This window comes from Alligator mississippiensis, chromosome 10 (assembly GCF_030867095.1).
Source record: "Alligator mississippiensis isolate rAllMis1 chromosome 10, rAllMis1, whole genome shotgun sequence".
NCBI lineage: Eukaryota > Metazoa > Chordata > Crocodylia > Alligatoridae > Alligator > Alligator mississippiensis.
In genome coordinates, this window is record NC_081833.1 from 32,388,103 (window position 1) to 32,400,135 (window position 12,033).

Here is a 12,033-nt window from a genome sequence, read left to right on the forward strand (position 1 = left end):
TTTGTTTTTGCTTTGACCCTAAATTGAATAACATAGTGCTAGGATCCTACCATATTAGTAATGCTTCTAGTGTCTCTTTAACTCGGGGGTGGGCAATTATTTGGGCCTGAGGGCCACTTACGGAGTTTTGGTGAGCTGGTGTGGAGGAAGGAAATGCTGACCCAGCTTGTTACAGCTCACCAAAATTCACTAAGTGGCTCTGCTCCATACTCATCTGGGCAGCTGGGATGGGGCTATTGATGGGCATGAAGTGGCAACCAGGAGCAGGGCAGGCAGGCGAGGCTGGGGCTGGGATCACAGAGACGTGACAGTATGGGGCCTGGCCCAGTGGGGAGCCACAATTCGCTCTCTGCATGCCCCTGTAACGGGTGACAGTTCCATGAGCAGAGGCATGTGGGGAGCAGATCACAGTTCTGCCCTGGGCCCTGGCAGGATGCTATCACTGTCCCAAAATCCTGCGGTCTCCAGAGACTGGCCAGGACCCACACAGGCAGGATGCCTGGCCGGGTGGATGGGATGGGGCTGCAGGTAGGCGGGGATTGGTGTTCCGGTCCCGGACATTGCTCCTCGCTTCTCTGTGGCTCTATCCCATCTGCCTGGCTGCATGCCTTACCTGCATGGGTCCTGTCCCTGGTGGTGGGTGTAGGGTGGAGGGACCGGGGTGCCCTGGCAGTGGGCCAGGTCCAGTGGCAGCGGCAGCCAGGAGCTGCTCCTGCCAGGACTGGCAGGCAAAAAGTGAATCTGGCGTCTGCAGTGCCCCAGCCCTGCTGTGTATGTGGGGGCAGCGGGACCAGCGCATATACCATGGCCCAGGCTGCCCCCTATTTCTTGATGAGAGACAGTGGTGCACTGGTTGATGTCCATATAGTGGGTGGTGGTCATCTGATTCTTGTACCTGACAGTCAATGTCACCTGCTATTTCCTTCTGTTGTAATGGGGCACTATGCTGGATAGTGTATATAGGCAGGGAACAGGGGGAAGGGTGGGGAGGGGGGTTAGGCAGCCTGTTATAATTCTACATGTATCATTTAGGGTGGTGTCAATATGTTTACTATGGCTTGAGCATCCCCAGGTGGTGCAGGTATATTCAGCTCCAGAGAAACGAAGTGCTAAGGCAATATTGTGCAGGGTGGATAGATGTGCTCCCTACTTGGAATTTGTGAGTTTCTGCAGAACGTTGTTTCATTTATAGACCTTGGCTTTAGTATTTAATATGTGCTTTTTGTAACAAAATGTATGGTCCAGTGTTACCCCTAAGTAGACTAGGTGTTTCTGATGTTCCAGACTCTGGTCACCCCAGGTGATATTCAGGTGTTGTTCTACATCCCAGTTCCTCAGATAGAAAGCACACATTTGGGTTTTTGCTAGGGTTTTGTTTGAGATAATTATTTAGGTAATAATGTGACATCTCATTCAGTGCCCTCTCCTGGATGCTGTCTGTGTCCTCAAAATTCTGCTGTGTGGTAATGCAGAGAACATCAGCATAAATGAAACGCTGGCATTCAGCAGGAAGTGGCTGATCATTAATATAGATGTTGAATAAAAGTGGGCTGAGCACACTGCCTTGTGGTAAGCCATTCTTTTGGGTCACCATCTTCTTTGCTGGCCATTTAGTTCTATGTGGAAGTGTGGCTTAATGAGTTTAGTGACCTGGCTGCCCCTGGAGAGATTCAGTTGGAATTTTAAAATGCTGTAGCTGATTGCTGATGCCCTGTATTTACTTAGAAAAGCTCAGCGCTGAGACAGCATCTGATTTTCAGTGCGGTTCTGTCTTTGATTCTTTCTCACACTTGGACTTAACTGACCCACAGGGAGATCAGGAGAACTCACCATGGTCACATAGGAGTGTGTGTTTGGGGTGAGGGTGTTAATGAGTTACCCATGTTTAAATTATCTTAATGCATATTCAGGTTTCACAGGTAAAACTGAAGGAGTGAGGATGTGCCTATATTAAAGGCTTGACTTCTAAACAAGCTGGGCACACAGTTACTGCAGCTACAGTCTCAGATTAGCTGTGTGCAAAGGCGAAGAAAGAGTTGTTTGTGCATGTTACTGCAAGTTTAGGCACATAATTGTAGATACTCTTTGTATCCCTCATCCGTGCTAGGTGTAAATGTTTGAAAAGCCCAAAGTGGAATCAATCTAAGTTACATGGTTTTCTGTAAGCAGTGTGGTTTAGATTGGTATCGAACAGAACACATATTCACCTTGGGGGCCGGGGGGGGGCGGGGGGAGGAAGGCGGGGAGGAAATCTTAGATTGGGTTCTGACATTTTTAAACCAGTCTATGTGTGCCAAACTTCTGTTGTTACGGGTATAGATCAGTTTCTGATCCCTTATAGTGGTAAAAGTGTAATATCTGTACCTGGTCCAGAAGGCCCCAAAAAGCAGAATGAGAATGAGCATAAGATTAGTTGCATCTTGGTAAGGTTTTGATCTGAGCACATGGCTACCACAACCAGTGCTCTTTGTCTTTTACAGGGGATGCAACTGGTCTGTACATGTCTTAGTTTTGATGTGTTATGTTACTAATATAAAAAATCACAAGGATGAACTAAATGGAAGCACTCCCTCTTGCAAATCTATGTCTGCTAAGTAGTGAAAAGCCCCTCAAAGAGAACACGGCTATCCAGGCCTTTGGGGATCATTACCACAGGGAAGATGGGGATTTAACCATTATCCACAGGCATTGCTTGTATTGGTTGTATTATACAACAATGGCTATATATTAAGGCTATTTCTCTGTGTTTAGAAGGGAAGAAGGAAAATATGTGAGTTGGGTTTTTCTGATATTATAAAGGATTTTTGATTCAATGCCAAAGTTAATAATTGTGAAGACTAAGCAAAGTCTTTAGGACTAGTGGGAGAACCTTGTGCTCTGAGACTAATTTGCTGATGTTTTTTCCCCTCCTTTCTTTACTTTCATTTGTAATAGTAAAGTTTACCAAATTCAGTGAGACGTTTACTGAAACTTTTGAGGAGAAAAAAACAATCACATGAAAGAAGACCAAGTATGGTAAATTCCAACTCCAAATTTGAAGTTTATTGGGAAATTTTGAGCCTGTGAGCTATAGGGACTTAGAATAGAAACTGTTTCGAAACCTTAGCTCTCACTGTGATACCTCACTGTTTAATAGTACCCTGGGGTTTTCATGTGATATTAAAGCAAGTGTTAGTGGATTAAGCATAGTGCTGGGGAGTGGGGACATCTAAATTCCAGTCCCAGATCTGCCTCTAACTCATTGTGTGACCTTGGGCAAGTTGCCACCTGGACAAATTTAGCACTGGTATCAATGGACATCAGTGGATTGGCACCCAATTTCACCAGGGTTGAATTTGGCTCCTTGTCTTTCATTTTTCATTTCATAAAGGACCTATGAGGATAGAGGAGTAAATGTATATAATGTACTTTTATAATATCATTCCAGGTTTTGTGAATCTTGGTTGCTACATTTGGGGGACTTCTCAAGTTGGATATTCTTTCCTTTTTTTTTAAACCCAATATTTATTAATGAATCCAAAATAACAAATTTAATATTTAAAGTTGCATCCAGTCCCCTTAAAAAACATAAAAATAGATATCTATCTTCTGTCAACAGTGCTCCAAGTCAGTGTCCATGGAGGAGTCTTAAGTTATTTTCTTCTCTTTCTTTCAGTCTTGGTCAATATTAAGTTTTTATGTTTCTTCATCTCTATGTAACCTGCTTAGCAATTCAGCCCTTTGTTTTCCTAAGAGCTCTTCATAATTTAAATTTTATTATCTTCTACTCGTCTCTGCTTTTAGATTTCAAATATGTTCCTGGGTTGTTCTTAACTGCTAGCTCATAGACTTTTCACTTTCTTTCAGGATTCAAAGGAGTTTCTCAAACTTTCTGGGCTGGAGGCAGAAGAAGATTCTTTTATAGCAGATTCCAAGAATTTCCACTAAGTGTCTAAATAGGAATCTTCTCCCCTTTTCTTCTGTAGAACAAGACATTGAATAAGATTGAATAAGACATTTTTTTTCCTATTATTAACCTTCCCAAACTTTTTTTAAACAAGTGGGTGATCTTAGGGGTGTCACTTCTGTTCCAGTTCCTTGCAACTGTAAATCCCGCAGTCACTACAATATGAAAGATCAAGTCCTTTTTACTCTTATGTTTTAAAATTCTTAGGAAAGTTCAATAAGAACACTATGAGATTATCTGCTCATACTGGATTTTATAGTTGGATTCCCTGCATCAAGTAGACAGAAGTCAACAGTATACTCACCATTGGTTAATCAATGACAGTTGATTATTCCAGGGTGACCCTGCCAAATGAACTCTACTGTTTTCTGACTGGCCTCACCTCGCCTCAGACGTTCCCTCTCGACTGAGAAAATGCAGGCACATGCCTGCAGTGGTTCAGGCCAGGAACTGGGGGGAACTAGAGCGCACCCTCGGCTGCAGGGAAGCTGTGCTGGGGGGCATGGCCAGTCCTGGCTGAACTGGGCAGAGAGGGATTTAATTCCCCTCTCCTGTTGCAGTGGCAAGGACCCGAGCTGGGTCTGCCGGGTGCTCACCCTTTGCTGCTGTGCTGGGGTTGGGAGGGGGGTTATTATCTCTTCTATCCCCACGGCCCCTGGGGATCCGCAGCTGGGTCTGCCTGCCCTGACTACCACTGCTGCCAAAAGCCTCCTTCTGTTCCCTGCGCTGGTTACCAGAGGGAGGGGGAATAACCCCTATCCCTGCCCCGCACAAGGGGCCCTGCCGACTGGAATCGGGCCCCACCAGGTAAAGGCTGCCTGAGGAGTGGGTTTCCTAGGCCAGCTCAGAGGTGCTGGTGGGCCCTGAACCTGGCAGCCACCACCACCACGCACCCTGCCCTGTATAGCACCCAGGGCTGCAACTGCACAAGCAACTGCGGGCTGGCCAGGGTGGGGAGCTGTTCTGCCCCCCCTAACTTCCAGCTGCCTCTGCCGTGGCCGTGCCGCACTGTGCAGCTTTGGGTGGGGGTCTGAAAGCTTCTGCCCCATGTGTGGAGCTCCGGCTCTAAATCCCAGACACCTTGGAAGGCAGAAGGTGCCCAGGTGGAAGGCTTCAGTCCAGGGGCTGCAGCCAGAGCTCCACACTGGGGGCAGAAGACACTGGGCCGAAGCTCCCTTCCTGCCACCTCCCAGAGCAGTTCAGGAGTGGCAGGAATGGAAGGGGGAGTAACTGCTGCAGGCGAGGGGAAGATGGCTTGGCCCAGCAGGGCTGTTTTTCTTCCCTTGCCTCCAGCTGTGGTTCCTGCCACACTGCATGGTGCTGTTTGGGGCAGGGGGAGCTTCCTTCAGCCCAGCCACTTCAACCTGAGCTGGGCTGAAGGAAGCACCCACAGCCCTGAGCGGTGCTGCATGGTGTGACAGGAGCTGCAGCTGGAGGCAAGGTGAGAAAAACAGCTTTGCCAGGCCAAGCCAGCTTCCCTTTGCCTGCAGTGGATACTCCCACTCCCATTCCTGCTGCTCCTGAGCCATTCTGGGAGGCGGTGGGGGGACAGGGGCGGGAGCTTCAGCCCAGTGGCTTCTCCCTCCAAAGCGTCTGGGAGCTGGAGCCACAGCTCCACGCATGGGGCAAAAGCCTCCCGCCCACACCCACCCAGAGCTGTGCGGTGCAGCCACGACAACAGCAGCTGGAAGTGCGGGGGGCAGAACAGCCCCTCCATCCCCCCACTCCGGCCAGCTCACAGTTGCTTGTGCAGCTGTAGCCCGTGTGCTACACAGGGCAGGGGGTACAGCTGGGCTTGGGGCCTACCAGCACCTCCGAGCTGGCCTGGGAAGCCCACTCTCCAGCTAGCCCCAACCTGCCAGGGCCCCTTGTGGGTGGGGGCAGGGACAGGGGTTATTCCCCCTCCCTCCGGCATCTGGTGGAAAGGACAGTAGGGGGCTTATTCTGCCACTTGGCGGCAGTGGTTCAGGTGGGCAGACCCAACTGCAGTCCCCCAGGGGCAGTGGGGGTAGAGGGGAGAATATCTCCCCTCCTTGCCCCCTCTGTCTCAGGTGCCACGCTGGCCCACCACTGCAGCAGTGAGGGGGGAGTACCCAGCAGATCTGGCTCGGGTCGTTGCCGGTGGGACAGAGAGGGGGGGATTTAAACCCCTCTCTTCCTGTTCCTGCTTGTGCCTGTTCTGGCGGGGGAGCAGAGGGGTGGGGCCAGCCCTGCTGGGCTGGAGCAGAGAGTCCAGCCCAGATAGCATACCGGGGTGCTGGGGGACTCTGGTTTAAGTTAAACCACGAAGGGGTCTTGGACAGATGCTGCATAAACCGGTTTGAGTCAGATCAGTTAAGTCTGATACTACATTCAACCAGGTTTATTTCAAACCAGTTTTGGACCTTTTGCAACTGGTTTATGTGGACTGAACGTCTGTTCTGTTACAGGTTTAAACCAGTTTCTGATCACTTAAACCGGTTTATGTGTAATGTCTGTCCCTAGCCAATTAGACTAAAATAAAAGCAACTTCTAAATTATATTTCGTTTGTGCGATCCTGGGATAACTGTTCAAATATACTTTACAGTGTCCTGGGATAAACTGTTAATGGTTCTTATGCAGTGAACTTTTTAGGATTTACCCTGGGACAATAAACAATGGCACTTTGTCTTGGAATAAAATGGTTTATCCCAGGATAAATGTTATGCCTGTTTGTAGCACTAGAGACTCAAAAGGAAAGAAAAGGTATCCTACAATGATGGTTAGTTGTTACATGGCATGATTTTGGGTACCTGGCTCATGATTGTTGAGTTCTTGGGGTTGGCAATACTGTAAAATGATCCCATATCTTTTGTTGTCTGGCCCAGAAGTTGCTGTGAGCAGTGAAGATGGCAAACACCCTTATATAAGTGGCTTGAGTGTGTGCACTCACTACTGCACATTGCTAACACCAGGGTAAATTAGGAGAAGAAATAACAAACCCTTGCCACAGGCAGTTTGTGGTTTGCTTGTTATGTGCTCTCTAAGTTCTGTGCAGTCAGGAGTTACAAAGGTGGCACCCACACAGCTCTGCTGATGCACCTCTGTCCTGAAGCATTGGAGCAGCTATGCTTTTGGGGTCATCCCCTTTCTCTTCACTGTTTTGTCAGTGCCCCTAAGTCCTGACTTGCAGTTCTGACACTGAGTAGTCACTTAAGTGGAGACTGCTTTGGCAGTGAAGATAGTGGACCTCTACAATGAAGTTCCATTTTTTTGCCAAAATCTCAGCATGAATTTGGATTTTAAGGTGAAATGCTAGAGTATTGATGAGGTTCTCAGCTGTGAGGAACTGGATTGAGAAAGGAACTGAAAATATCAATGAGAGATCCCAGCATGCCTCATCTGTTGCTTGCCAGCTCGATTCAGAACTGAAAGTTGATTTAGGAACTATGCAATAGTTGTCTTTTTAATGAATTGTCAAGGAGTGTCCAGACCAACAGGCATGAGCTCCTTTGGGCTAGGGACAGACATTCAAAAAGCCTGAGCCTGAATTGATTCAATCTTTGCAGGTTAATCTAACCTGGCTAGGCTAAACCAGTTTGTAACAGCACAGACATCCCCTCTGAACTGAAAAAATTCAGGCACATGCCTGCAGTGGCTCAGGCTAGATGCCAGGGGGGCGCTAGAGCAGCCCTCTCATCCCTTTGACAGTGCTGAGCTGAAGGGGGTGTGGCCAGGCCCCAGCAGGACAATCTGATTAAGGAGGGGTCCCCCCTTCCTCCTGAGCAGCCCAGCAGGGAGTGTTTATCACCCCTAACTCAGTGTTTATCAACCCGTTAAGAAACAAAAGCCTCTCTCACAAAGAAAGCCTCTCTTAGTTCAAGTCCAAAGTCTTAAACAGATTTTCCAAGGAAGGACATTACTAGCTACCTGTTGATTAGCTCCAAAAGACCTGTCTGCCTTTGCCGTCTCCCACAGCACAGACGTAGCCAGCATGTGGTATGGAGTGGAGGGGGGATATCCCTGTGTAAGGCAGAGGGGAGTGGGGAGCAAGGGGAAGCCAGGCAGATGCCTGCAGTCTCTACCAGAGCTCCAGCCAGGGAGCAGAGGGGCAGGGCCAGCCCTGCTGGGCTGTAGCAGAGAGTCCAGCCTAGAGAGTATGCTGGGATACTGTGAGAGTCTAGTTTAACTTGTACCAGGTAGGGGTCTGGGACAGACATTGCATAAACTGGTTTGACCCAAATCAGTTAAGTCTGATATTATATTCAACCAGGTTTATCTCCAACCAGTTTAAGCCATTTTCAAACTGGTTTATGTGCACTGAAAATCTGCTCTGTTACAGGTTTAAATCAGTTTCTGATCACTTAAACCAGTTTATGTGTAATGTCTGTCCCTAGTCTTGGAGTGGAAGTGTTTATAAAATATGTAAATGAAATCACTGCTCTTCCCCAGACATGCTGCCCTCTGTACCATGATGTCCCCTGAAGCAATTCAGTTTGTGTCTGCTAATGGTACCTTTAATTCACTCTATCAAGTCACTCAGAGGATATGCCCATGCAATTATTCTTGCCCTATTGTCTGCACCGTATTGAGTGCTCACAGGCCAACTCCTCACCTTAGGATCTGGCCCTCTGTGCTCTCAGTTCTTCTTGCCAAACTCACAGATGCAAGGTCCTAGGTACCTTAAAATAGTTTTTTTTGGTTTTGTAGCAAATGTAAGAGGACACTGATTTGACAATGGTGAGAAAAATGGAATTTTTGTTTCTAAAATATAAAAGCAGGATTTAATTATGATCCTGTTTGCATAGATGTAGCATTGTTCATTTAACTTCAGTAGTCTTGCATCGCGTATAGTGTTGCTCATCTAATTTCAGTAGTCTCCCTAGATTTATCCCTATGGGGCGCATCTGGATGTGCATAGACATTTGGTTCCCCTGGGACAAGTAGCAGCGGTGCATCTTGCACTGCTGCTTCTTGTCCCTGGCAAACATCTGTTTGCAGTTTGCCCTGAGTGGGGTAAGGGTGTCTGGGACCAGCACTGTGCTGGCCCCAGCACCCTTGCCTGGGGGCTTCCCAGAGCTGCAGCCCCAACAATCCTGCCAGGCAGAGCCTGGCCGGCAGCTGCAGCACGGCTTTGAGTGGCCTGGCTCCGCTTTTTAGCAGCACATGCTGCCTGAGTGTGCGCTATTTTTGCGTTTATTTCTGTGGGTTTTTTTGACCCATGTAGAGCAGAATTTGACCCATGATATTGAAATTACCTCTAACACCTCTGCATAGGCTCCAGGGTAGGTTTGGAGCATAAAAGCAAGAATAATGGAAGTGCCATTATGGGGAAACCCATATTCTACAGATTTGCGTGTCTAGGACGTAGGGGCAATCCTACTTGTATACTGCCTGTAGCATCTTTCATTGCAGAGACCCTCTGACTACTGAGCTTAATGTGAGAAACATCTGCATGGTATTTCAAGGTAGTTATTTGAATAAATCAAAAAACAACACATACTTGAACCTTTAATTTTACCAGGACCAGGCATAAAACCACTCTAGTAGTTTATGCCATGCAGTGGTCTGCAGCTAAAGCTCCCTTAAACCCCTGTCTCCTGCCAAGGAATGAAACAGTAGCTTGTATACACCTAAGCGCTGATTGGCACTTCCAAATGTGGTGTGTTGGTATGTTTGAATCTTGGGCCTGCAGCACTGTGAACCCCATCTCACTCTCTCTCACTGGTCTGTACACACTCACGTGCTGCATAATAGTTTAATAGCAGCCCCACCCAGCTCAGTCAGGAGAATGATTTGCTGTGTAAGCTGTGTGCTGTGAGTGCCTCTGTGCTGTACACAGCTTGCTATTAATGAGTGCTGCACTCCCATTGCAGGAGAGTTTAAAGATTATTTTACCTGAAAGTTCAAGTAATAAGGATTTGTTCTCATTCTTCTTCTGTCTTTGTTGCACAAGAAGCTCCACATCGTGCAGTGACTGCATCTTGAGGGTCTGGGAGTCCTTAGCATGCTGAGCTGTATTGCATCCTGATGCTATTTTGATGTTCTTTCCTGACAGGATTCAGAATCCCTGGACAGCTGCATACAGAATACGTTATCAGTGCTCTACCCTCCATTTGAGGCCACAGCAGCCACTGTTCTGTGCCAGGTTTTTGATGTGGTGGAGAAGACTTACCGGGGGGATGGGCTGCGCTACCTCATAGATTTCCTGATCCCAGCAAAGCACATCTTGCAGTGTGTTCAACAGGATGCCTGTGTAAGTATGTCTTGCTCACAAAGCCTGTTTCCCGCCCGCTCTACAAGGAACTTTCCTGTAGCACTAGGACATAAAAGCCTTGGTGAAAATGATCAGTACAGTACTTGTTTATGTTTATGCATGGATGGAGAGATGTTCAGGAGCTGGTTAGTGAAACTTGCCTTCCAGGAATAAAAAGGGGTTGGTGCCCCTCTCTATGTTTCTGTATAACCACAGGCCCTAAATGAAAGGCTTGAAGACTTGGCGAGAGATTTAGCAGGGCCTCTTTCTGAAACATTTGCTGAGTATGTCTGAATCTGGTAGTTTCTAACCCCTGCAATACATGGATTACACGGTCAGATTCCTGCTGCTGGCGGTCGAATGCTCTGGGTGAAGCTGTGCCACTCAGTATTTTGCCCACAACTCTAGCTCCTCTTTGATAGTTGCTGGAACATTCACAAGGCTCAGTAGCCTCAAGGAGTCTCGTTGCATTACTGCCGCTGAGGCTCTGAGATTAATGTGTTCCACTGCTGCCAACACCAACTGTTTAAACTTGTGAGTCAGGCCCCACAAAATCATGAGAATAGCTTGAAATGTTAATTATAAAATTTGGGTTGTTTTTGCCTTCTGGTTCTACGTCTCTAGGGTGAACTCAGGTCACGGTTCCAACTTAATTCTCTGCAACCAGATCTGTAGAACCTCACCTTTTTACAAAAATAAAAACTTATGTTACCATGAAATCCCCTGCTGCAGGAGCTGGGATTTTAAGCAAACAACAGATATCACTAGTATTCTGATAAATTTGTGAGTGTTGGCAATGTTGGGTCGACTTTTCAGTTCTTAGCCTGCAGCTGTGTATGAGCAATGCTGCATAGGCATGCATACTTACTTTATTACAAGTGGGTATGACACCATGTTATTTCCATGCACAGATAAATGAGATTTGCACTTGAATAGTTCATAGGGTCTGCAAGCTATTGCGTTCACGTAAAGGAGAGGTGGGTAAAATATAGACCGGGGGCCAGATATGGCCTGCTAACTGATTGGATGCGGCCAGTGGGGGTGCCCACCAATTGAGTGTCCACAACTGCTCCTGCTGTGTCCTGCATGGGGCTCAGCCCTATCTGGGGCAGCCAGTGCCATACTCCTGCCCGCATCTGCTGGCCCTGATTTAGGCCAGCATACACATTTTACCAGAGGGGCTGCAGCCACTTGGGTGCTGTTCAGCTCCTCTTGCTTCCAGTGGTAGCTCCTCCTTCTGCTCTGCCTGTGCTGCTCTGGGCAGGGAGGAAACTTCAGCGGGTGACTGCTGCCCCAGTGTGCGGGTGGCCAAGTGGATGGAAGGCAGCTGGGAGCTGGAGCCAGAGCTCTGCACACTGGGGCAGGAGCCACCCAGCTGAAGCTTGCTGTCTGCCTGGAGCTGCACAGCAGGAGCAGGAGGAAGGGCTGCCGCTGGAGGCGAGGGAAGCTGAGCAGCCCCTAGGTGGCTGCAGCTGTACTGGGAGCAGCCTCTCCGGTAAGTAATGTGGGGCCAGCCATAGACTGCATTGCTTTGGTGAGCTCTGCTGCACCTGCCCCCTGCCCCCTACTACCTCTCCTCACCCCGGCCAGCTACCGGGAAGGCAGCACCTCCCACACACGTATAAATGCCCCACCATATCCCCACAGGGCAGGAGTGTGCAGGGAGTGGATTGTAGCTCTGCCATGGGCCCCGGTCCCACACTGTCACTGGCCTGTGATCCTGGCCTTGCACGCCTGCCTTGCTCCCAAAAACCATTCCCCTCCTGCCTGCAGCCCCATCCCGCATAGGAAGTTTTGTTTTGGTGAGCTGTTGCAGCAGGTGGGGGGACAACTCATCAAAACTCATGAGGTGGCCCCTACATAATTGGCCAC

General features: G+C 48.3%; 1 protein-coding gene across 4 annotated transcripts in view; it reads left to right on the forward strand.

Moving 5' to 3' along the window:
- Positions 1-12,033, forward strand: part of PLEKHG4 (pleckstrin homology and RhoGEF domain containing G4) — a 185,386-nt gene that overhangs the window by 35,206 nt on the left and 138,147 nt on the right. For 3 of the 4 annotated variants that reach the window (XM_019490982.2, XM_019490984.2, XM_014595358.3), the window contains exon 2: positions 9,964-10,161. In XM_019490982.2, the coding sequence (XP_019346527.2) occupies positions 9,964-10,161 (198 nt within the window). Of the gene's footprint in view, positions 1-9,963; positions 10,162-12,033 lie in introns of those variants that run through there. The other variant, XM_019490985.2, reaches the window with a different exon arrangement.